Source organism: Neolamprologus multifasciatus, chromosome 6 (assembly GCF_963576455.1).
Source record: "Neolamprologus multifasciatus chromosome 6, fNeoMul1.2, whole genome shotgun sequence".
Classification (NCBI taxonomy): domain Eukaryota; kingdom Metazoa; phylum Chordata; class Actinopteri; order Cichliformes; family Cichlidae; genus Neolamprologus; species Neolamprologus multifasciatus.
Window position 1 is genome coordinate 19,072,028 of NC_140444.1, and position 25,536 is coordinate 19,097,563.

Below are 25,536 nucleotides of genomic sequence, written 5' to 3' on the forward strand. Positions count from 1 at the left end.
CTTTCATTTGAGTTAATTGCTAGCACCTTTGCTACATTGCTTCTGTTCCCCTTCAATTTCACTTGGCTTGAGAGCAAAGAGAGATGTTATAGGATTACAGGCACTTCAAACCCCTTCATTTGCGACATGGCTGTCTTGCAGCAGCAAAGGAAGTCAGCAAATGCTTGAAGTTCCATACTGCCTTTAGAGCTTATTTTAGGCCATGCGCCAAGTTTGTATCTGAAGGCCTTGGCTACGAGGAAGGGATTGCCATACCTCTCTTTGAGAACTGCCCATGCTACATAGTATGCAGCCTCTGTGCCAAGTGGGAAGTAGCCTTCTATTGCCTTACTTGCAGGTCCACTTACATATTTTCTCAGGTAATAAGTCTTCTCTTCAACTGGTATATTTTTCCTGTCGATCAGAGTCTGAAAGGAAATTGTCCAATCATTATATCTGATAGGATTGCCACTGAATATTGTTGGCTCTGGTACCGGAAGACAACTTGCATTAAGAGACACTGCAAATGCTTTGACCAGATCTTCTGTGTTCACCTCTCGTTGCGGGGGCGAGGAACACCGTTTGATATGCTGGTCATTGTTTTCAGACTTGACTTCATTTTTCTTGTCAGATCTGTGATGAAGTAGGTTGTATATTTCTTCATCTGAACATTCACTTTATTCATACACCTGCTGTCGAGCCTTTGCTGCAATCAGCTTTTTTACAGTAACAAGTTGTTCTACTTCTCTGGGCATAGCTTCTAGAGCCTTTTGTCTTTGTGCTATTTCTGCTTCTTGTCTTTCAGTTTTCTTCATATGGATTTCTTGTTCAAGCTGAACTTGCAGAGCAGCCTCATTTGCTGCAACTTCAGCAGCTGCATCTTGTCTTTTAGCTGAGAGCCTGCTGGAGTGTCTGGAGGAAACCCTTGAATGAGAAGAGAGGTTAGTGTGGTGTGACTTAACACTCATCCTGTCTGAGGCTAACTTAGGCATAGACTCAGTCTCCTTCCATTGTTCATCCCTATGACTTTCCACATCTGAGGCTACTGACTTAGGTAAAGACTCAGTATCCTTCCAATGTTCTTCATCTCTTTGAACCTCCACACTACTTGGAACCTAACGTTCCAAGTAGTCGAACCTTGGAACCTAACGTTCCAAGTAGTCGAACCTTGGAACCTAACGTTCCAAGTAGTCGAACCTTGGAACCTTGGAATCATGTTCTTGTAGCAGATCCTTTGAGCACTGACCATCTATAGCTCCTTTGGCATCCTTAATGACAACGTTGACACTGCAGGTCTTAATGCTCAATTCCGATTTTTTGATCAAATACGATTTTTTTGTCTGCTTGTTCACACCACAAATAAAATGTGACAGCAAACGCGCTCTAGTGTAAACCCTCAAAGCGGCCTGCATGCGCAAAAGAAGACATCACACACAACGCGTTCTGTTTAGACCCAGACCAAACAGTACTGTTTGACTAATGGCCCTTAATATAAAGACTTATTTCTGACTTTACGTTTCCCAATTTTGCTTTAAGTTATAAAGTTATTTTTTTATTTACATATGGCCTAATAATGATCCTTATTGCTGTTTTAGAGAGGAGCAGTGCTTCAAAGGATAGTTGATTTCTGTCAGAATCTGCAGATTATACAGTACAAATAAAATGTTCACGTTTCTCCAACGTTGTCTTCCCAACAGTTTCACTGGATGGCCAAGAAGCATTCACAATGTCTTCTCGGGCACTTCTCCGGCGCTGATAATTGGCGTCTGTCTTGTGTCAGTGACGTAAAAGATGGATTTAATGCGACATGACCATTCAAACAGCAGTTGCTTTCTAAAACATCAGATATGTATCGGATTCAGTACCACATGCGAACGTGACTCAGATTGGATTTGAAAATATTGGATTTGTGCTGTTCACACTGTCATACCATGATCGGATATGGGTCGCATAGGTTCATAGGTTAATGCGCTTTTGCCTGCAGTGTGAATGTAGCCTATGTGCTTATCCGTACAGTTCTTTGCCCTTTTCCGTCAACGTACGGACTCGTTGGCTCTGTCGTGCTCTTTGTGATAGTAGAAACATCATCAGCTGTGCCTTCAACTGCTTGTAGTTGCTCATCTGCAGAAAGTTGTTCCACATCACCCTTTTCACTGATTTCTGGATTAGCCTCAAACTCTGCCATTGTTGGAGGGTTTTGTTTTGTTTTTAATTTGTATACTTAGCCTTAATGTAAATGTTAATGCAGCAGCTTAAATTTGATTTGGTAGTTGAGGAGCAAATGAATATTAATCTCAGCTTACTGTTACAACTTTAAAGCACAGTAATTACTGTTACTCTTTAAACATCACTTAACATGTATACTTAAGTCACCTTAGCTATAAGTCACCATTACATATCTTGTCCAAGCCAGTAATACTGTTTCTTACAGCAACTGCTGAAACCCAACATATGCACAATGCACAGGTTACTCATCACACATTAATTTAACACTGTATGAATACCAGTCACTTAAACAGTAGAAATGTAAACAGTGAGAAAAAAATGATTCCAGTCCTTTGCTCATTTATAACATAATGGACCCAAAATAAATAAATGTACAAAAAATATGTCATTCTGTAACAATTGATTTAAATAGACCTCTAATGCATGATGCCATATCTGGCTTTTTGACATGTATCACTGAACAATCCCAACAGTCAGGAAGGAGTTTTCTTCAGTATCCAAAACTTGCTACAAACAGTGTAGGGTAACAGGTAATCAATACGGAACAAATTTCTCTCCTGCTCATAATTCGATAGGAACATTTCTAGGATCACCAGAGTGGTTCTGGTTACCTGGCATGGAGATTGAAAACTCTACTGAAGAGATGAAGAAACCAAGGTCAGCCCCAAAATTCTTCACAACTTGTGTTCAAATGCGAGACAGTTGTCAGGTGATGTCAGTGATGAGGCGCTCAACTGACATGAAACTTGTCAAAGAGAAAATGAAGGTGACATTTCAACATAGGCAAAAAGTGATTCAAGTTCCAGCCACAGCTTCTTCTGTCCTGGACCTTTTCCCAAGATTTCTGGATACACCTGGCTTGGTAAGGCATAAAATGGTTTACTGACAGCTTTGTGGTTCCTTTGTTTGTTTGCCCTGGGAACAGCGAGGGCCAAACTGTCTCAAGACATCAGTGCAGCAAAGCAAGTACACGGCAGAAGAATCCATGGCCACTTCCTAGACAGTGGCATGTAGCAGGGCATCAAGGCCATCAGCAACTACAAGAAGAAGACACCTGGCGTTGATGGTGACGCCTCGCTACCAGATGCACTGAACAACGTCTATACACAGTTTGATGCTCAGAATCACGTATTGGTGAGGAAGCCCAGAGGAGCAAATTTTAGCAGAATGCTCAGTCTTTTGCACAACCCACTGGCATTGTCACGCTTTCTATGTTTGCACTGTCATGTGTCTGTATCATTTTGTTTTTTCTGGTGTTACACTGTCTTTGTCTTGTTTTGTTTTTGTTTGTTTGTTTTTTTTTTCAATTTTTGCACACTTGCCCTCTATGTAACCCCGTGTGGATTGTCTGTTACATGTTATATGTAGCACCACAGTCTTGGAGGAATGTTGTACATACTGCGTATTGTACTTCTGCACATGGTTGAAATGACAATAAAGCCACTTGACTTGACTTCCAGTTTGGATGCAGACAATGTAGACAAACACTAGCTCTACTTTTAAGATTAGGCTTAAAACTGGGGGATTCCCATGATGCATTCATTTCTTCTTCAGTCATCTTTCTCAATCACTATGTGTTAATAGACCTTACAATATAAAGCGCCTTGAGGGAACTGTTGTTGTGATTTGGCGCTGTATAAATACAACTGTGAAAAATTCATATTTTGTAGTAGGAAAGTTGCTGCCACTCAGGCTGAAACTATTTTTTAATACGACTTGTACCTTTCACTTGATAATCTTTTCTTTGAAATCTTCACGTCTGCCTTCCTAACACTCCTCTCAGTGGCTTTAGTCGTCATAGCAACCGGTCCCCGCAGGTGCACGGTGAAGTCATGTTTTCTCTTTTAGGGTTATGTTATGATACCGCAGTTTTGTCCGTTTCCATATGTATGTAGAGCCTATGGAGACGGGTATTCAGCTTACACAAGCGTGCTCCCGTGCCGTTCTTTTGAAATCCAACAACGCATAGTTTGGCATAGGCTGAACGCTGATTGGTTGATAAGTGGGCCAAAGCAGACCCGAGAAACACGATCCGTTCTGCCATGTGCTCATGTCCTTATCTTTCACAATAAAAGCCCCAGAGTCCCGAATGCTTTACAGTTTGACTAGAGCCATCACCCTGATAAGAAGCTGAATTTAATAGCTTAAAAAGGTGAAGAGATTTGCAAGAGATTCTGGGGTATACATAAGAACCACATTATTGATGTAGAGTTATGAAATGAAAGACAGTAAATGATGTAACAGATTGGTGGCAGATGGAGGGGCATTAAAAGTGGTCACCTTTCCAAAGACAAGAGCAATATTAAATGTCAACAGGGTAACTGACTGAAATTAATATTTACCACATGTCAGAATAATTTATTAAATAAAATGTCTATTTGTGGTTGAGGTTCTGATCAAAATGTTTCAACAGTGACATCTGCAGGCTAGATGAGGTAGGGCAAGCCATGTGATTGTGCAGACAAGACTGGACTCTCACTTCTTTGGGATGTGATCTCTTACATGAATATAATGGACTTCCGTTTTTTCCATGCTAATACTTATTCTATAAGCTGTGAAGGACTGTTAAATTAGGAGAGAATGGATTTTGAAGGGTGCATTCACCAGTAACAAAGCACTGCTGTGGGAAGGAAAGTGCTGCTTTTGTGGCAGAGCTGCAGGCCTCTCTGCCATAGCATTGGCACTGGATTTTGATATTGACAATGGACTGTTTCACTGTTATTTTGGCTGTGTATTGTGATAGTCTATCCATTGATGTAAACACCAGTCCAAACTGTAACTTATCAAATAAATAAAGCATCTAACACATGAGAGAGAAAGAGACTGGTGGATGAGCTACAATGGTTTACATCAACAGAGAGAGCACTTTACTTTCATTAACCTATATTAATAGAAACTGCTACTATACATTCAGAAAGAAAAAATTAAAGGTTTTTCTACTTTTGAGTGGAAATAAATAATGTACTTACTGTATTAAGTCCTTTCCTGTCCATGCTATTAAGGGTTAGTCCATGCTAACCCTTTACTCACATTCTGTGCAGCCAGAAGCTACCAGAAAAACATCCATTAATTAGAGAGGACCTATTTGTTAACAGTTCAGGTTTTGTCCGCTCAGTGTGCAAATATCTCATAAACAGAGAAGCCATGCAAGTTCAGAGTGACCAAAACTCCAGACTCCAGACTCAAACAAAGTAAAACATCATGCCCGTGTCACATGAAATGCCATTCATACCAGTATAAAATGCAAAGAAAAAAGAAAAAAAAAGAAAATTTCTTCATCCTCTTCTCAATAACTGCTAATTTCATATATATTAGCCAGTATGTAACTGGTTAGGTAACAAATGATAACTTAATAAATGCTGTCTTTTACTGTTTTAGAAAAGAAAAACGCATTTAGTCTCACATTTGCTTCACTATTTATTTTGATAACTGATAATAAAACCTAAAGCAATATTTCTCACAGACAGCCAGAATAGGCCTATTGTTAAAGAGGCTCACTGACAATACTGTAACAGAATTAGCTAAAGGTGTGTTGAGTTTAGGCAATGGAAACCACAGGCATTGTGGTTGGTAACCTACTGCTAGCTTTCTGTTTAATTTGTTCTGTTTTATAACTAGCATTGTTGCATAACAAATAATCATATTTAGGCCTATGTTAAATTCCTTATGATTGTTCTGTCATTTTGCACATTTCAACAACAATTAAAACAGTTAGTATGTTTTTAAAAAATAGACTGTCAGGTTGATGGGTTTTTTTTTTATTATTTCTCTCCAGTGCACTAGAAAGTCATGATAATAGTTTTGGTAAATGTAGAATGCACATAGGATTTTTTTAATTGATAATATATAGTTAATATTGGGGTGCTGAGGTGGGATTTAAGGCACCATAAAACCTTGGCCCGGCTCTGAATTTGGGGTCTAACTAGTTAACAACGTTCTTCCCTATACTTCAGCTTCCCCTTGGATGCACCAAGGGGAAGCTGAAGTAAACGCCCACTTTTGGGAAGCGGAAGATGGGGATCTTGCTGTAAACTGTAAGCAATCGTCTGAACTCCATTTATTTCGATGGTACATCTCTAGTAATTATGATAGCTGTGAACTCCGGAGGATGCGAGGACAAAGTCAGTGTCGCAGGCATGCAACGCCGGATGGATGGCTTGTCTAAACGTCGAGCCGACATGTGTTGACTATGGCAAACTGGTAAAAGGTAAGGACGTTTGGGCTAGCGTTAGTTACGCCGCTAGCTAACCGCGTTTAACTGTAGCAAACTTTCAGGGCAATATTACAGGCCCTTAGTGGAGATATCGTTTACCGCTACGCAAAATGAACAGTGAGGTTACATAATTCATATCTAGTTTTCGCTGTATTTTGTTTTACGGCTAAAATTAACGCTGGTCGTGGCGCCATTTGGTGTTGATGTGCGAATATTAAAAACGAAACGCAGTTGAATATCCTGTTGTGTAATATTGTTGTGTAACGGTTTGCGCTTCCTGTTGCCTTGAAATGCGCGTGAGTGTGCATGTGTGTCTGTCTCCAGGTATCCCTCCCATCGCGGTGCTAACCAGCCGGCGTCTCTGCTGCCATGGAGGTGGGCAGCCTCCCCGTGGAGCTGTGGAGGGTTATCTTAGCCTATCTCCCTCTCCCTGACCTGGGCCGCTGCTGCCAGGTGTGCCGTGCCTGGCGGGAGCTCATCCTCTCTCTGGATAACACCCGCTGGAGACAGCTCTGCCTGGGCTGCCCTGAGTGCCGACATCCCAACTGGCCTAGTCAACCTCATCTGGAGCCCCCTTCGTGGAGAGAGGCCCTGAAACAGCATGCCCTTGCCACCCGCACCTGGACTCAAAATGGTCCAGAGCTCCAGTCCTCCGCCTGCCTTCTCTTCTTCCGTCGTCGGAAAGATCGCAGGGTTTGGCACGTGGGGCCGGGATGTGAGTTTGAGACCCTGCGCGGAGCCCTTGGGGTGGTGGGGCCTTACGACCGAGTGGTGCTCCATCCAGGGGTGTATGAGGAGCAGGCTGAGGTAGCGCTGAAAGTACCGGTGGAGCTGGTTGGGTTAGGCCGACTGGGCGAGGTGGCCCTCCTAGTGTGTATGGAACAGCAGTGCCCTACTGCCAGGCTGTGTAATCTGGTGTTCATGCCACCCTGGTTCTCCACGGTTGTCTACAAGGTGCAGCTTGTTTCCTAAGAGTCTCAGAGTCAGATTGGCCTAGTCTATACACTCCTATAAACACAAATTTCTTGAGAAAATAGAATCTAATTATATTTCTTTGTTTCTTTCTGTCTTGTTCTCCTCTAGACATCCTGGGGACATGTCCAACTAGATAACTGCAACTTTGAGGGGGCTCAGCTGCAAATCCGCGGGCCAGGAACCTGCCAGGCTCGGTTTTGCTCCTTCTCCCAGGGCAGCTCTGCACACTTGCTGGGAGTTGTCCTGAGTTTATTTGACAGCTGTGACTTCTCAGGAAGTGACACAGCTTCAGTGACTGTGGAAGGTCCCCCGGTCTCAGAAAGGAACTGGGCTTGTAAACATTTGGCAGCTCTGGCTAGGACGTTCCCATCATGTGGCCTATCTGAGCATAATAGTTCTCCCAAAGGACATCCGGCTGCCTCCACTGGTGGACATCAACCTCCAGGTGGTAATGTTAAAAAGGAGAGCATAACCATAGGTGACTGGAAGAGGAGAACAGGGGTCGATGCGGTATGTCAGAGGACAGTGATTGAAGATGGCTGGAGTGATGGTGAGCGCAGTGAGGGAGAGGAGAACAGAGACGAGTGGGGGGCCAACAACACCAAAAAGCATTTTACACTGGAGTACAAAATCCCATGTGACCATCATGGCCTATCACATTTGCTCAACCCCCGGCCAGATGGCTCTCTTCCACTTTCCTCTTCCCCAGATCCCCCTTCTATGATCCCTGACCCTCTCACCCTACAGCAGGAGTTAGACAGAGACCCGGAGGCTCACATGTTGGCAGCATCGACACTTGGCTGCATCCTCAGACGATGCCTCTTCAGGGACGGGAAGGGCGGTGTGCATTTGTCCAATTATGGACAAGCTCGACTGGAGGAGAATGTTTTCCGTAGCCTGAACTACGCCGTGCGCTGCATCCAAAACTCCACAGTTAATAATGTTCCTAGTAACTTTGCTTCATACAAATGGCATGCATCTGCGATTGTGTATTGTGTGCATTTGGGAAACATATCAAGTTAAAGTAGCTCATATCATTAGTAATTTAGCATCAGTGTCCTATTCAAGCTGCTACTTGATCACCTTCCTTTTCTATCTCTCTCCTGCTTCAGATCGTAATGCTGAGAAACGAGGTCTGCGAATGTCGTGCGTCAGGCGTGTTTCTGCGCCTCTCTGCTCAGGGCCTCATAGCAGAAAACAACATTCACTCGAACGGGGAGGCAGGGCTGGATATTCGAAAGGGGGCTAACCCAACCATTGTGGTAAATGCCACACAATTGCTGATTGGATTCCAACTTTTTAAAGATGCAAGCAAACAAAAAATTTCCTGTGATAGCATGTCCCAGACCCTTTCAGCAGCATGCCCAGATATCATGGATGAGGAGATTTGTGTTCATTACTTTTCTAACTTACTCAACTTAAGAGCTTAAGATGCATAAAACAGACAGACCCAGAGTATGAATATTTATGATTTCCAGAAATGATCTATTTAGGCTTTCCAGATGAAACTAATTTCCTCAGTCTCTTTATCCATTATCAACTATTAATCCACAGTGCAACAAAATACACAGTGGTTTGCGCTCTGGGGTTGTTGTCCTTGGCAATGGAAAAGGTTCAATTCGAAGCAATCAGATTTACAACAACAAAGAAGCTGGGGTATATATTCTCTTCAGTGGAAATCCCGTGGTAAGGTAGGTTGGAGTCTGCAAGCAATTAATTTGGATATTATTCACTGTGTTCATGTTTATCTTGATACTGGATTTGTTTAAAAAGATAGAAATCTGGATTTCTGTAGAAAGCCTACAGCAGAGCTAGCTTCTTTTTTTTTCTTTTGACACCACTTTTCTGTTCTCCTATTTATTATTTGCTCCATGGGAACTTTTATCCCCCCCCCCTTTTTTTTGTCTTTCTTTCTCAGTGGGAATCACATCTTCCAGGGCCAGGCTGCAGGGATTGCTATAAATGAGAACGGCAGAGGAATGATAACAGGTGTGTCAGTGGATCTGCTCCATTGTCTTATCCAGATGAACACACAAAATGACAAATGGCTTCTTTGTGTTTCCCCACTAATGTACACAGATAATAACAAATTTTAATTCCAGAGAATGTGATTCGAGAGAACCAATGGGGCGGTGTGGATATCCGCAGAGGAGGCGACCCTATCTTACGGAACAACTACATTTGTTACGGCTACTCAGATGGTGTTGTGGTGGGAGAGAGAGGACGTGGACTTATTGAGGGAAACCAGGTTTTTTGTATGTATTATTTATCTCTTAGAGACTTCATTGTGCTTAATAGCTCATTTTCAACACCCCTGACTCAGTTTAAACAGTTTGTTTCCCTCTTTCTCTGACTCCTTCAGGTAACAAAGGCTGCGGTGTGTGGGTTATGTCATCCAGCCTCCCACAGCTCCTAAGCAACTACATCATCCATAACTGTATGTATGGGCTGGCAGTATTCTGCAGGAAGGACCCAGAGAACATTGAGGTCAGGGAGGGAAACTGGCCTGGGCAGGAAGGAATCGCTGGAGAAGGAGGCGGTGTAGAAGGAGAGGGACGTGAAGGGCAGGAGAACTTTAATGAAGAAGGTGAACTGTTTGCCTGGGACAGTGACCTGGACAGTGAAGATGAGCGCCACTCTGCTCGCCGCTCTATTAGCGTGGCCCTGGTGGAGAGCAACTGCATGAGCTACAATGGAGGTACTAAATTGATCTGTTTAATCAAATGCTGATAGAGCAAAGGAATGAAAGACTGTTTGTCATTTCTCCATCTGTTTGTCCCTTTCTATAGCAGTTGGTCTGTATGTGAAGAGCACTGAGGCCCTGAATGTTTTTGCTAACCTGATAAACTGTAACCGTGGCCTTGGCATTGCCGTGCTGCAAAGCAGTCAGCTAACCCGACTTGCTACAAACTGCATTCTGGAAAATGGTCGAGGTGGTGTTGCGGTGGAGAAAGACTGCAGAGTGGAGCTTCGTGGTAATGGCATCTACGAAAACAGTGGCTATGGTGTCAGTTTCAGTGGTAATGGGCAGATTGTGGAGAATGATGTTGTTGGGAACCGTGGATGTGGAATCCAGGTCTGTGGAACTGCCGATATCAAGGTGGGATGACTGAAGATCTCCAAACCTACTATTAGACCTGCATATTGTAGCTGTTTACTTTTATATTAACCATAACTTCATTACATTTGAGTTATTAATAATTTTTTTGTCTTTAGGTAATGCGCAATCGTGTCCAACCCTCACAAGGCTGTGGGATCGCTGTGCTAGGGCCAGTTAAAGGTGTTGTCCATGACAACACCTTGTTCCAGGGTCACCGTGACAACAGAAAAGCATTGCTACATATGGATCCTGGCAATGAGAGCTGTGTGCTGCGGAACAATAGCATTCTAAGGCATGATGACAGGTAATCAGTAGGCCCATTAAAAACTGGCAGACATTCAGTAGACCAGGGATCTCCAACTCCAGGCCTCGAGGGCCGGTGTCCTGCAGGTTTTAGATCTCACCCTGGGTCAACACACCTGAATCAAATGATTAGTTCATTACCAGCCTCTGGAGAACTTCAACACAAGTTGAGGAGGTAATTTAGCCATTTGAATCAGCTGTGTTGGCTCAAGGACACATCTAAAACCTGCAGGACACAGCCCTCGAGGCCTGGAGTTGGAGACCCCTGCAGTAGACCATCAGTGGAATTAGTGTCGTCACTTTCTATCGCTTCTGCTGTCTGCGCAGTGTCTATAATAAATAGTAAGTGATCTGAGTAAAAAATTACTCAGATCTGCAGGTTAACATAAATAACTTTTTGAGGTCATTGCTTTTAGTAGGAAAGCAGTGGCTCCGTGGTGTAGTGATCACATTTTCCTTACATGTGAAATGATCCCCCAGTTCAAGACCTAGGGCCCAACCTCAGAGGTTAGAAGATGGTGTACTTGGAGAAGTACTAAGGAAGGCCATCTAAATATCAGGATACCGCTTGAATCAGTTGCTGCTGCCACATCTTATTAACTTGAGTTCTGTGTTTGTGGTTTGGCTCCTTAGAGGTTTTAGTCCTTGGTTCTTTACCGTGTTGGTAGTGCGTCCCACCACACTGCAGTTCTTTTACTGGTTTTATTACCTCAGTGGAGAGCAGTGGTTGTTTTTCTTAATTACATTCCCTCTCTATTTATTAGCTTTGCTGGGCTGGACCCATACGTGTACTGCTACAATTTACTCTAATAGCAATGTTTTTGAATGAAGCAGGTTTTTATGAGAAGAAAAAGCTCTAAAAATTCACTGTGTGCCGTTTGCTCAGAATTGTATAACAGTCAGGGACAGCTAGCTAGTGACATAAAAAATTATTTGCAGCTTAAAAGTTATTTCCCTCAGGAACTGGTGAAGATGAAAATGATTTCAAAAACAAATAGGGGTGGGGTGAAAAATAATCTTAAAGGGCACCTCCCAATTGCTGTTTACCCTTTTTTCTCTCTTCATTTCATAGCTGTACATCTGTTCCCCCCTGGGTTATGGAAAACCCTCCTCCTCGCCCACTGGCCAGCTCCCCTGCTGGTCTCTCTTCATCCCAGTATCCCTCTGGACTTGGAATTTCCGTGACCACCAGGATCGGCGCAACTGTGGAAAGTGGTTGCCACAGCGGCAGCATGTTTTGCAGCATCCTGTGAATACTGGCAAGAACTTACAAGCCAATATGATAGCCAGGGTCAGGAGGTCAGCATCGGGTTGCTCCTTAACTGCTGTAAACCATACACGTGGGGCACTGACTGTCAAAGTAAGGGTTCAGTTAATTGTCCAAGTAGCTGGAGACGGCAACTGAAACATTAAAGGAGCCATCCACCCTCATTTTTATTAAGGTGGAAGAAGATTTTGAAAATCTGAAATTAGACTTTTGTACTTCTACGATTAAAATGCTACTGTACTCATAAAACGTGGGCTATTGAAAACCGAAGCTGGAGTACAAGACATTCATACTTCTTTGGAATCTGTTTGAGACTAGAGCTTTGTCTAGTTTATCATTAGCTCATTTACTGCAGACTTGTTTGGTAGTCTTATTTTTGCTTATAGGGACTCGCTGGTTAGGAAGTGCACATTTCTAAATCCTAGCAGGAGTCAAAGGCTTCAGAAATGCTGGCTTTGACAGTGGGTCAAAGTAAAGCTGTGCCTTGGTTGACTATTTAAGGGATGCTGTAGCGAGGGAAGGTGTGTTCATAGCGTGAGGGCTTTTATGCAACTAAGCCAAAATTAAGATTCTGTCTCTTTCTGTCCTGTTTGTTGGCGGGTCTCTTCTTGTGTAATGTCCTCTATGGTTTTTAAAACTTAATGCACTTCAGCTTTTGAGACATCTCATTATTTCAGATCCTGTCAACATGCTGCACAGAAAACTAAACAGATGTCTGCATAAGCTTTATAGTTCCATTTGTAGTCCACCTGCACTTAAGTTCGACCAACCAATCACATTTCAGTAGGTTTCAGTTTCAAAAGAGGGTTCGCATTTGCTGAAATATAATCTCTCAACCATCCACTATTGTCTGATGACAGTTTAGCTTTGTAACAGCTTATTTAATTTGTCTGCATTTGTAAAAAATAAATCAAAATAAAAAAAAAGACCAGCAGACAGAAGAGAAAGGCAGTTATCCAGATATCCTGTCCACACACTCGGAGAAGGGGAAGATATGTAGTGTGCAACATGTGATGTCTACAAACGTGCCTATACGTTCCTGCTAGATGTTCTGTCATCTAGAATTTGTTTACAGCTCTTTAGTCTTTTTTTCTATCTTTAAATGTAAGCGTGTCACATACGACTTGAAGTTCACTTTATTTGTCTACAAAAGCATTAACAAACAAGCCTTGTTTAATGCAGCCATTTGTTTGATATTCATTTCTTTCTGCCCAGTTCTCGGTTCTCCTTCGCGTCCTCAGTGCATCTTTTTTCGTTTCCGTCTCTCAGTGAAGTGATCGTATTTGATCAGAGGCAGAACAAGGGCGGCCAGTCTGCTGTCATCTTGCAGTTCAATGTTATCACCCTTGCCTCGGGCTGGTTTCACCAAGGTCAGTCTCATTGACTTTGCGACTTCAGTCATCCTATAGGAGAGCACAAGAATCACAATAGTTTACAGTTTAAACAAAAGCTACAGAGTAAAGAAGGAGAACAGTAGTATCTGTGGTTAAGTCCACATTATTGACTTCATTAATGATTTATTAATGAAGTCAATTCATTCATAATTTACTCTTTATTTAAACAATGTATGAAATGTAAGAAACAATTTTTAAAGGCTTCCTTTTTATTCCCCTGCTTACCTTGCCTCAGTGATTCCCAGGTCACGATGCAGTAATGTGAGGTCAGCTGTCATGTTACCCATATGCAGCAGCAGAGCTAAGCAGTATGCTGCTAGTTTGACCCGCATTGACGACGACACCATGTTCTGGATTCTAAACAGAAAAGTGAAGAAAGTGTGTCTTTTGAAAAGAATCGGTGCAGCAACAACTATACTTTTGTGGTCAGATGTTTACATAAACTCATCATGGCCATGAATGTCTGCCATAAATAATTTGGTGATTTTTTAAAATAAATTATTTATTTGAACTGCTTTCCAGAGTAAAATGATAGTAAAGCACGCACCTTTAATAACTTATAGTTAAACAAAAATTAGGTGCACAAGTTTAAATTTATTTGGGATTTTCTGAAATCCACACAGGTCAAAAGTATGCATACAGATTCAAAGATATACACACACATCCCCACTAATATTTGGTTAATGTCCCTTAGCAAGTTGTACTAATGAGATTTTTTTGGCAGCCCTCAATAAGCTTCTGGTATAATTCTGGCTGAATATTTGACCACTCTTTTTGGTAGAATTGGTAAAGTTTCCTTAAATTTGTTAGTTTCCTGGCATAGACCCGGTTTTAAAGCACACTGAATAAATTTAAACAGGATTGAGTTGGGTTTTTGTTTTTTTGTTTTTTGAAATGCAATTCCAGAGGCTTAATGTTAGCCTGCTTTATTCATTCTAAAACCAGTTTTAATGTGTTTGGGGCTTCTTTGTTGGTTGCCACCCTCTCAGTTCATTGCAATGAAAAAGGTGCTTCACTGTGGACAGTAATGCTGGGGTTCCAGCAGTTTCCAGTTCATGGCAGGCTTCAGTCATGGTGGTTTCTGGGTTGTTCCTGACTGTCCTAGCTCACCTTCTCTCATATGAGGGTGACATTTTTGGCAAAGTGATGACATATCAGCTGTTTAAACTGATGATGTTGGAATCTGTAGTTCTTTCGAGGGTCTCCAAGAAACTACAGATCTCCTTAGCTCTTCAATTAGTTTCTTGGACTTTTGCATTATTCAATCCAGTTGGTGCTATCGAACAATCCCTTATGCTGCAAAGAGAAACTAAAAGATGTAGTCAATCACGATCACGAAGAAGAATCGAGAAGCTAATAGGCCTTAACGTTGTTAAAATACATTGTAGAACCTTTAACAACACTTACTAAATTATTTAAGTGAGTGTATCTATATATTTGACCCCGTGTAGATTAGAGAAAATCAATCAGTTTCAATAAATTGAAACTTGTGCACCTAATTCTTGGTTTTTAAAATCATTAAAGGTGTACAATCATTCCACGCTGAGAAAAGAACAGTTCAAAGAAGTCATTAAAAGCCCAAAATTATCATGACATTCATGCTCATGAGTCGTGTATGTAAACTTCTTACAACTGTATATATTATTTAGCTTCCCTGTCTCGGTTTAGCATTTGGTAAATTTTTGAATTACTAATGAAATTATTAATTTAGTGAAACAAAATCAAATTCCAGATACATAATTCTTCATTAGCTACATGTGTTTAACCACCATACCTGCCATTGTTGAAGGTCTCGACGGTGAACGTTTTAAACAGTTTGCCCTGGATGATACGAGGGCAGCCTTCCTCTTGCCCAACTGTACATGCAAACATGAATTACTACAACCCTCTAATGGCGAAAGTTTGTATACCACTTTCCACATCATAACACTAACAAAATTCACTCACACTTGCGGGTGACATTCCTCTCCCGAGCCAGTTTGAGGAGCAGAGAGAGGTAGAAAGCACAGCGTGCTGTTTTGTCTCGGCTTTCACTTTCAGTTGGCAGATTCTCTAGATGCTTCACAATACTCAGGCACCTTTAGGTTAAAAATAAAAACCACAAGATCAACCTCAAGTGCAAGAACACATTAATAAAATGTCTCTGAAGGTTTGGTTGCCTCTACCTTCCATCATCTTTCATCTTTTTCAGCTCTTCGGGGGTGAGTGCTGCCATTTTGGCACCACCCTGCTCCAAAGCATCAAACTCCACTGGGCTCAAGACTGCACATATTCGGTTAAGGGTCACCTGAACAAAGTCTGGTACGGCTCTAGATAAAAACCTGCAAACACATGCATACGCTAGTACCCCATCTTGTAATCTGGGATTCAAATGGATTCCTTGCCTTCCTATTTCCATAAACACATTCCTCCTCCAGCACAGGAATAAAAGATACGCTCATCAAATGGATAGACGTCCTCTCGTTTGTCTGCATTTGCATTGCAGGGGGGAAGGTGCAGAGCCAGGTCTCCTTGCGACTCTGCGTCAGCCACTTCTTGCTGCAAAGCTGTGCAGAGAGGGAAGGTTAAGAAAAAAAACCTGGAGAGAGAAACATTCAACTTCCAGATTTCTCCAAGGAGAGGCATCCACTGTGCAGCTCACCTTCCAGACCCTTCTCGCCAATCACAGTGTTGGCAGCCTTTGCCACTGCTTGCTGAAGGGTTTCACTGCCCACCTGATTCAGCCTGCGAGAGCTCAGAGCTCTCTTCTGCTTGTTGGTACCAAAGGCCTCAATCAGTAAATCAACCTGAAAAGGAAACATTAAAGGTAATAACAAGATATTCACATCACATTAAACATAATTAAGCACAGATGTCTTGTAATGGACAGACAGTAGCAGTAAATGCACCTTTTCTCTGTAGGTCTGAGTAGTGTCCTGGGGTTTTGCACTGTCTGTTGTCTCTCCTGGTGACAAAAGTCAGAAAAAGTGACTCAGAAGGCACACAAAGCATTCCTTCCACAGCTTCTGGTCTTTATGGGCAGTTAATAATAGCAACAGATACGTTATAGGTCTCTTACCTGGTATAACTGGTTGCATGTTGAAGAGCTGAGCTTCATGCACCTCCATCGTCATGGTCTGCTTGTTCAACACGCCCACATAATACCTAAAAAGATGCCAAACATCAATCTCCTCCTCGGTGACCATAACATGCCAAAATGTGCAGCAAAGACCTACTTGCAAAGATTATTGCACTTCATGGACCCCACTCCAAAGTTCTGCCCCACATAGGACAGTCTGTCTGACTCTGCAACCTAAATAAAAGAAACCAGGAAGAACACTGAGAGTATAGCAACACAGCCCGGAGAGTGCAGACACACGATAGATCCTCATCTTCCTCACCAGTATCCGCCTGGTCTTTTTCCTGGGGTTACTTTCCTCCGTGTTTTTAAACATGCTGAAATCCAGCTTGTCTGCATTTTGGACGCTGCCGTTGGAAAAGCGGACTGTGGGATTGAGACAGAAACACCGGGAATTATACGTGATCAAACCTCAATGACCGATGTGACTGTAAAGTGACACACGTGAGACCTCGGACACAACAACACAGTAGTGCCCACGTGTGCACCTAAATGCTTTAGAAATATAAACTCTACAAAGCCCAACCCAGAGTCATGTGTCATCATCATCATCCTCGTGAAAAATTCTACATAATAAACAAATGAGGACGACTCACCGACGACAGCTTTATCGGCTTCTTTCTCCTCTCCGCAGCACACAAACGAGCAGGAGGCGGCCATGACTGTTGTCATGATGAGTTTTCATGCAGGGCAATAGGTTACTCCTCTGTACTTCCGTGTTCGCTTCGCCAAGCCGCTGCTCTAATTTCCCCAGTTTTCTTGTGGATTCTTTACCTGGTGCCTTTCTTTATTTTTGCCCGCACTGTTCCTTCTGCTATGTCTTTGTTCATTGGATTATAGGATTATCATTTATACGGGCTTTAAAAAAAAATAAAAATGCCAAAGCATTTACCATCTCGATGCAGTTTATAATCTTTGGCTAACTGGCTGTGTGTGGGGGTGCAGCAGCGACGCCTTGTGGTGAAACCGTAACGCTGCAGCTTTTCACCTCGGGTGAGGTCATGGACGCGAAAAAGAGGTACAGCGCCGCCCCGTGAGTCTGGTTGGAAAAACCGTCTGTCGGCGGGGGAAATATTAGAAAACACAACACAGCATGACGCTACCACTCACCAATTGATAGGAGGCATTAATATTATTCTAACGGTTATTCTGGCGCCGTGGCTGTGTGCTCAGCCTGGCAGCCGCTGGAGATCAACGGACACCGTGCATCGCGGCCAGCTTTACGTTCCCACGGCCAAAACCAAACAAGCCGCTTCGGGGTCAAACCGTCAGGAAGTCGACCGCAGGGGGACGCGGGAGGTAGCAGCGGAAATGTTAGCTATCCACAGCTCGGCTTGAGGGGACATTTTGTCCAGTCTCGGTGAACGCATGCCGCTGCTTTTACTCTAGCTAACGGGCTATTTGCTGGGCTGAAGCCAGCTAACTTTAGCTAATTGGGGCCCTGTTTTCCCTCTCGATACCTGCATTTTCCGGATCTTTCAAGGTAACCTAAAGTACTGCTGGCTCTCTGCTCTGACTTACAGCACCAGCAGAGTGCTTCTTTTGTGCCATTTTACCCAGTCGCATCCCATGCTATTGTGTTCCATTGCAGTTGTGACGTTAACTGTGTGTAAAGACCTGTTCGTCAATATATGACTTTATAGCAAGAAGGCAGTGGAAAACGCAACATTTGATGCACAGTAATCAGCAACCAAAATCAAATGACAGCACCACGGCATCCTGGCTGTTAGCTAGTAAATACAAAAACTGATCCAACTTCACCCCCATCATCATCATTGAGTACCTGCATCCACAGGTACTCAAAAATGCACAATTTCATCACTCAAGTAGAAGTACACATACTTGTTTCAAAAAATACCGAAGTGCTGGATTCAGACTCTGAAATGCAGTGAAAATGGGCTATTTGGAGGACATTTCTATCAGCTGTTTTGTGCAAAGCTAACTTAACTTCATTAATAATATAAGAATAAAATAATATTATGGGAGTACAAACATTATGTCAGCCCAAATTCAGATGCAAACTCGCTCTATGTGTTGATGTAGCTACACCTAAGCAGAAAAATGAGCATAATCGTAGGTTTAAGTTTGATTCGAGTAGGTGTGAGATCTCTAGTTTTGTACTGCAGCATCACTTGGAAGTAATTTTTATTGTAAGCACAATGAAATTTTCTTTGTTTTCCGGCTGTGATCAGCTGACCTGAGTTTCTGCTCTTGTTGGCTGTCAGGGCAGATTTGTGACACTCCTACACACTATAAAGGTGGAATTCAGTGAATTAATCTCCTTTCCATAACTTTAAATTTACGTGTTTCCTTGTTACAGTGACCATAAACGCCACATCTGTTCTGCACTGTAAACATCCCCACAGTACTGCAGATTATCCGGTTTACCCTGCCATACACTGCCTTTTCATGCAACCTTGGAATAGCAAAAGTTAGTATACACTTCACATAAGCAACACATCAGGTATAGATCTGGTATCAGTTCAAAAGTGTCTAAAATGAATGAGGATGTTGTGTTTCAGCTTTAGCTTCCCAGTCTGTTAAATGTCACGGAGCTGTCCTTACCTTTTAAAATCTAACCTCTCTCCATCCTCTCCTGTCTTACTTTGATAAATAAGCATTTTTTTTTAACATTTTGAAGTGTGATGAGTGTTGTAGTAACACATGTTACGATTTATCACTTTGTCCGCAATTGTTTTATCCATTAAGATAACTTGATCTTATTTAATTTTTGGTTTTTTTCTCATGCATAATGGATTGTCAAAAAAGCAAGCTGCAATCAGTGCTACTCAATAATGTCAAGTTGGCAACTACATACAGTCTGTTTCTTGTAATACAGCAATTAACTTAGAACTATTGGTTTGGGCATTATGATGATAAGGGTAAGAGTACGTAGGGGCCGTAAACTGAATTTCCCAATTTGTTGAAGAACACTGAAGCTTGAAAAGCTCCAGGTCGCTGCTGATTGGTCAGATGCAGTGACATCAGTAGATCACCTGATCTTTGCTAATTGACTGTGGTTCTGCATAACCTACCCTCTGCTCCTCTGTCTGCAGGGCTATGGATTTCCCAGGCCATTTTGAGCAGATCTTCCAGCAGCTGAACTATCAGCGTGTCCATGGTCAGCTTTGCGACTGTGTCATCGTGGTAGGAAGCCGACACTTTAAAGCCCACCGCTCCGTGCTGGCGGCCTGCAGCACCCACTTCAGAGCGCTGTTCACTGTCGCAGAGGGAGATGCTAGCATGAACATGATCCAGCTGGACAGCGAGGTTAGAAAGAAAATGCTGTCAAAAAAGCGAAAAAAGTGTTTTTAGTCATTCTAATGGTGATTGAAACCACTGTGTGCGTTCTGCAGGTGGTGACGGCCGAGGCCTTTGCTGCTCTTGTGGACATGATGTACACGTCAACACTGATGCTCGGCGAGAGCAATGTCATGGATGTTCTCCTCGCAGCTTCGCATCTGCACCTCAACAATGTGGTCAAGGCTTGCAAACACTACCTGACGACGCGCACGCTGCCCATGTCCCCCTCATCCGACAGAGCTGCCCATCACCACCCACAGCAGGAGCAGCAGAGGCACAGACAGCAGCAGCATCAGCAAGTACCTGATTTAGCAGTGAACCCGATGTTAGCAGCTAATGCTAACCTTGCAGCAAATGCTGCCACTTCAAAGCTGCAGCGCTCCTTCTTACTGCAGCAGCTGGGGCTCAGCTTGGTGAGCTCTGCTTTGGGTGGGATGGAAGACGACCGGGCGGGAAATGTAGTTGGCAGTAGGGTGGTTGACCAGAGGGCCTCCTTCCCAATCCGGCGCTTCCACAAACGGAAGCCCTCTCTGGTGCTGGGGCTTTCAGAGGAGAGACCCAGACAGAGACAGCGTCCTTTGGCGCCTAACCTCGGGTTGTTAGGAGAAGAAGGGGTGAATGCAGAGCGGGAGGAGGGAGCACTTCTCTCCCCGGATTCCCACAAGATGGGGGACGAATCTAAACTTGACCCTGCGATCACTGGGTTAGCAGCTGCGTCCCAAGATGACCCTCAGATGCCGAGTCAGTCAGATAGTGGACGCTGCGAGGAGGAGAACTTGGGGAGAATTCAAGGAGTAAACAAAGAAGAGGACATGGATGACCAGGATCAGCAGGACAGCAGAGCAGGGGTGAAAATAAAATCAGGAACAGAGGAGGAGGAGAACGAAGAAGAGGAGCAGAAGGTAAAGCTACAGGTTTGTCTCTTCAGTGGGCAGGAATATTTTCATAGTTAAAACTCTCCAGACATCTCAGGCTTGTCTGTATGAAGTAAACAAAGTTAACAGAAATCTTTGGTTTGATTGTCATTAATGCAAACAGGGGTTAAGGAATTGGACAGAAGAGGGAAGTCATAAGATCGGGTGTAGCAGTGCAGCAGGGGAAAATGACTCACTTAGAAATAAGTCACATAATTTCTGTTCTGAGGATTTGATTTCCTTGCGGACGGACTGTGACAGCTGACCTGTGCTGACTCTGAGGTTCACTGCTCTTTGTGGGTTTTGCTTGCTGCAATTTACGAGATATTAGCAGATGTTACATGAGCTGTCGTGGCCACTCTCCAACCTTTGAGCGGTGTAATGTCTAAAGGTGGAGATTGGCAGGTGAAGGGTAGTAAAGAATGTCATCAACTTACATTCAAACTAATGACTGTTGCCCTGAAGCCTTGATTACATTTTCCTCATCGACTTGGATCCAAGAGACATAAATTTGACCAGTGTTTTTGTGGCCTCGTTAACTAATGTGCAGATAATTGACATTACAGTCCATGAACTACACACACACACACACACACACACACACACACACACACACACACACACACACACACACACACACACAGACACCAGGCAGAAGAGTTCAAGCAGACTTCAAAGGGGTATAACAGGAGGGACAACTCGGCCATCGAGTTTCAGCTGTCATAACCAGTCCTAACAGTGATTGTGAACACCCATCCTGCACTTCATTACTGTAAACTGTACCACAGTATTGCAGAGTACCTACTTTAGCCTGAAAAGACTGTCCAGTATAGTATAGACACCCCCCCCCCGCATCTGCAGCAGCAGCAGTAATGGCGAGGAAGCCATTTCTTGCTAAAGTTAACATGTTAATTTTCCACTAAATGTTTCCAATTATAGGCTAGAGTTAGAAAAAAATATTTATGATTAACTTTAGAGGTTTTATTTGTTTTAGAACTTATATAGAGGAATTTATCACCATGGCTTAATCCACCCTTAACCTGCAAATTACTGTTACAGCTGCTAAGACAACACAGGTCAACAAAGTAGCAACGCACTGTGACAGAAGAATGGGGAAATGGTTGGATGTTAACCCCTTATTTAGAAATGACATGCTAGAAAAAATAAAACGTCTTAGTAAGCCAAAGCAGCCTTGTTCAAGAGATCATTTTACAGCATCTGGTGTTACCCATTCGGGAGCTGGCTCTGAGGTTTCTGTGAGAAGTCTCTCCACAATAAAATTCTGTCCAACTGTGAGACCTTTAGGCAGTGTTGTGAATATTAATTCTTACATTAAAATTTGAGGTCTTATCCCCCTTGGCCTTAGATGAAACATTTCTTTCCTTTTCTTGCTTTTCTTAGGTGGTTGTTAAACGTGAGCCGCTAAGTTCCCCCGAGCCAGCTGATGAAATTAGCGACGTCACATCGCAGGCCGAAGGCAGTGATCCCCCCGAGCCTGGGTGCCAGGAGGATGAAGAGAAGGTGGAGCTGAGCCCAGAAAGCAGCGACCGCAGCTTCACTTCTGAACCCCAGCCCAGCTCCGACTCTCTTCTCCAGCCCAGCTCCCAGCTCATCCTCAAGAGCAGTATAGGAGGAGGTGCGAACGGAGGAGGTTTTGGGTGTAATAATGGACTGAGTGGCAAACCTGGTTTCAGCATTTCCAGCTTCCTCAGCCAAAAGGATTTTGCGACTGGCAGCTCGGGGATGGTTGCCGGAGAGGACGACCTTCCGAACACAACAACTGGGGATGCAGTAGCACATCGCTTTCTGCTGAGGCAGGAAGCTGCTGGCACTTCGAGCTCTGCTTCTTCCTCTCTTTTGCAATCAGGCCCACTCAGTGGTGAGAGTAGAAGCAGTTTTGGAGATAATCTGCAAGCCGATTCTCAGTTCCTCCGCCCCCTGCATGATGGTTTAGGAAACCCCAGAGGAAATGGGGGAAATTCAAGAGGAGGACGTGGAGGAGTGGATCCTTTTGATTTGGAATTCCAGCGCTCAAGTTTGGGGCTTCATTCACTGGGACGGCCCTCAAGAGAGACAGGAGGAGCCAGCGGCACAGGTCTGAGTTATCCAGGCTACAGGCGCATTGCTCCAAAAATGACCACTGGCATGGGAGGAGAAGAGGCAGTTGGGGGGATTCTTCAGGATGCTGCCTCTTCTTCCTCAAGTCTAGCGGGTCCCCTGCTCCTCAATGAGAACGGGGGGTATGAGATGAGTGGCAACAGGCCTACCTCCCTCCCCCCTCAGCTCACCCGGGCCTCAGCAGACGTTCTGTCCAAGTGCAAAAAGGCTCTCTCAGAGCACAATGTCCTAGTGGTTGAAGGGGCACGAAAATACGCCTGCAAAATCTGCTGCAAAACCTTCCTCACCCTGACTGACTGCAAGAAACACATCCGTGTCCACACGGGAGAGAAACCCTACGCATGTCTGAAGTGTGGAAAACGCTTCAGCCAGTCGTCACACCTATATAAGCATTCCAAGACCACCTGTCTACGCTGGCAGAACAGTAACATGTCCAATGGCCTGCTGTAGGAGCAGAGTGTGGAGATTAAAACACTAGGAATCAGTGTAGCTGCCTTTAAAGTCACAAAGCTGTTATAAAAATGTTTCTGAAGCTCTGACTGAACGGCCAGTTTTGTTATCCGCTCTGTCTAAACTAACTGATCCTGATCACAGACCAAAGATGGGGATGAAAATGTAACTTAATATAAATATGTAACATGATCTTCTCCAGGACCAGTTAATAAAGTTTCCGTTAAAAAATTAACCCCATAGAAAGATTATAGGGATGTAGGACATGCAAAATTAGCATATTTATTTATGTTAATTAATTGCAAAATGTCAAAGTGCACCCTTTAAACTTTACTGTATTAGAGCCTGACTGATTTGTCTGCAGGCTGATATATCAGCCAATTCTGGCTATTTACCATTTGGCATTGATAATGGCCAATAAATGAAAAGGAAAAAACATCTTTTAACAATTTTGTGAGCATAACACAGCATAAAAGATGGACGTAGCTGCTGTGACATCACCCTTTGGTTTGTGAACTCCCATTATGAAACTTCAAGATGAGCATGAGGTGATCCTTTAGTGCCGATTCATTGTTAGTGGTACACTTGGAATTAAATTCGATTCAGTCATTGCAACACTCAGAGGCAGCTGTGCAACATCAGCACTAGAGACTGACATCATGTAAAATATTGTATTTAAATTCATATTCAGTGCATAATTGTAAAAACGTGTAGCAGCTGACATTATTGACTGTGCCTTGTTCTGTTCACAGGCAGTCACATCCATTCACATTCATCCACGTTGGTTGCCATAAGTGCTAAAATCTAATGGTTTATTAGATGCAAGCAAAAAAAGGTAGAGATAATCCAGTGTGTGGGAGAGACCTGGGTAATGCTGAAATCTGTAGCATTTTAACAGTTTAACCAGCTGAGAAGGCGACAGAGTATGTAGTGTTGTAACAGTGTTTTTATTCTGTCATGCGGTGGAATGTCATCAGTACTTTGTTAATTAATAGTCATCATGAGGAATCGAGCAGTGGACTAATTCAAGTCAAATTAACGTGACATGATCGTCGTCTGTGGTTGATTTTCAGTCTGTCGCTGACGTTGTTGCTGAGCTCATTTTAATGTTGAAAATATTTTTGGTTAAAGGCCAAATAATTCAAAATGTACTCATGGAGGCCTTCATGTGGCATATGTCTGCAAGAGTAACAGCCTCACTTTAAAACATTTATACTTGTAGGGGGGAAATTATGAATTACTCTGATTACCCTTCCACCACAACTGTTTACCTTAGAGTGAAGTTTCATTGTTTACTGACGTAAAACTATTACAGCAATCAGGAGAAAGGTTTAAAAAACAAACAAACACATTTTTCTGTCTAAATTCATAAAACAGTTTATTGTGATTGTAAAAGATATGGCACTAAGTGACTTTCAGCCGTAGCTCCTCTGTGTTGTGCGTTTATTGAAAGAACGGCAAAGTTTCAGTGACGAGTTCAGCATGTGTTGGAGAAAAAAAACATATTTAGACATGTAAATACTGTATTGCACATTTCTGGTAAGTCTTTTGGAGAGGAGACAAAACAACTCCTAAAGATGTAAACATTGCGTGTATGTTTGCTACTGTACTTGATATGAGTGCTTTATATGTGTCTCTTTAGATATAATGTTGCGCCTGATACAAAAACACTGAGACAAATCAGTCTCTCTTTTTTTTTTTTACAGCTAATAATGTGACGACATCTTCATTGTAATCCAACCATCCGTCTCACCCAGCTCTTATGATCTTCCTTTGTTATTCTGTTGTGCTGGAAATGAAAACAAAGTTCCACTAGACTAGAAAAATGTAACATCACTAAAGGAATATTTCACATGGAGAAAGTAATTTAAAAAAAAAAAGATTTTAATGTTTTCATTTTTTGTTAATTACAAGAAATTTTGTGTTTTATGTAGCTGTATTTTAATGTAACTTGATAAATGTTGGGGAATGCTGTAAGTTACAAGACAACTATGTTACAACTGAGGATGTGTACGCTTAAAAAAAAAAAAAAGTATAGACAGGATTTACAAAAATAATATCACATGAAGGTTTTCTGCTAGCAGACAGGTTGAAAAACAGCCTTTCTGGATGGCAGTATGTTTTTTGAAACAGTGCTGTGTTGTAGAGTTCTGTTTTAGTGAACTGGAATGGAAAA

At 42.8% G+C, this 25,536-nt stretch overlaps 3 protein-coding genes and 1 pseudogene across 5 annotated transcripts; 2 read left to right on the plus strand and 2 right to left on the minus strand.

Annotated features, from left to right (window-relative positions):
* Nucleotides 1-206: 206 nt before the first annotated feature.
* On the minus strand, nucleotides 207-2,164 carry LOC146516845 (uncharacterized; annotated as a pseudogene).
* Nucleotides 2,165-6,131: 3,967 nt separating this feature from the next.
* On the plus strand, nucleotides 6,132-17,459 carry fbxo10 (F-box protein 10). 2 transcript variants are annotated; one of them, XR_014874675.1, is made up of 12 exons: nucleotides 6,132-6,412; nucleotides 6,743-7,372; nucleotides 7,502-8,326; nucleotides 8,506-8,655; nucleotides 8,948-9,084; nucleotides 9,312-9,382; nucleotides 9,496-9,648; nucleotides 9,756-10,091; nucleotides 10,183-10,493; nucleotides 10,610-10,797; nucleotides 11,869-14,043; nucleotides 14,100-17,459. XR_014874675.1 is itself a non-coding variant. In XM_085163667.1 (11 exons), the coding sequence occupies exons 2-11, from the start codon at nucleotides 6,788-6,790 to the stop codon at nucleotides 12,047-12,049; spliced, it is 2,937 nt and encodes a 978-aa protein (XP_085019793.1). In that variant the 5' UTR covers nucleotides 6,132-6,412; nucleotides 6,743-6,787; the 3' UTR covers nucleotides 12,050-17,459. The 2 variants fall into 2 exon arrangements, 1 of the variants encoding a protein (XP_085019793.1); XM_085163667.1 differs by having other exon boundaries at nucleotides 11,869-17,459.
* On the minus strand, nucleotides 13,182-17,288 carry polr1e (RNA polymerase I subunit E). The gene is made up of 12 exons (XM_085163674.1): nucleotides 17,172-17,288; nucleotides 16,838-16,941; nucleotides 16,673-16,749; nucleotides 16,516-16,601; nucleotides 16,346-16,401; nucleotides 16,099-16,243; nucleotides 15,893-16,003; nucleotides 15,623-15,719; nucleotides 15,405-15,535; nucleotides 15,232-15,313; nucleotides 13,683-13,814; nucleotides 13,182-13,466 (listed from the first exon to the last, which is right to left on the minus strand). The coding sequence occupies exons 1-12, from the start codon at nucleotides 17,245-17,247 to the stop codon at nucleotides 13,301-13,303; spliced, it is 1,263 nt and encodes a 420-aa protein (XP_085019800.1). The 5' UTR covers nucleotides 17,248-17,288; the 3' UTR covers nucleotides 13,182-13,300.
* Nucleotides 17,460-17,512: 53 nt separating the features above from the next.
* Nucleotides 17,513-24,703, plus strand: zbtb5 (zinc finger and BTB domain containing 5). Of its 2 annotated transcripts, none has more exons than XM_085163671.1 (4): nucleotides 17,513-17,593; nucleotides 19,632-19,845; nucleotides 19,932-20,792; nucleotides 22,194-24,703. In XM_085163671.1, exons 1-4 carry the CDS (start codon nucleotides 17,577-17,579, stop codon nucleotides 23,358-23,360), a joined length of 2,259 nt encoding a protein of 752 aa, XP_085019797.1. In that variant the 5' UTR covers nucleotides 17,513-17,576; the 3' UTR covers nucleotides 23,361-24,703. The 2 variants fall into 2 exon arrangements, with proteins under 2 accessions (XP_085019797.1, XP_085019798.1); XM_085163672.1 differs by having other exon boundaries at nucleotides 19,932-20,780.
* The last annotated feature ends 833 nt before the right edge of the window (nucleotides 24,704-25,536 follow it).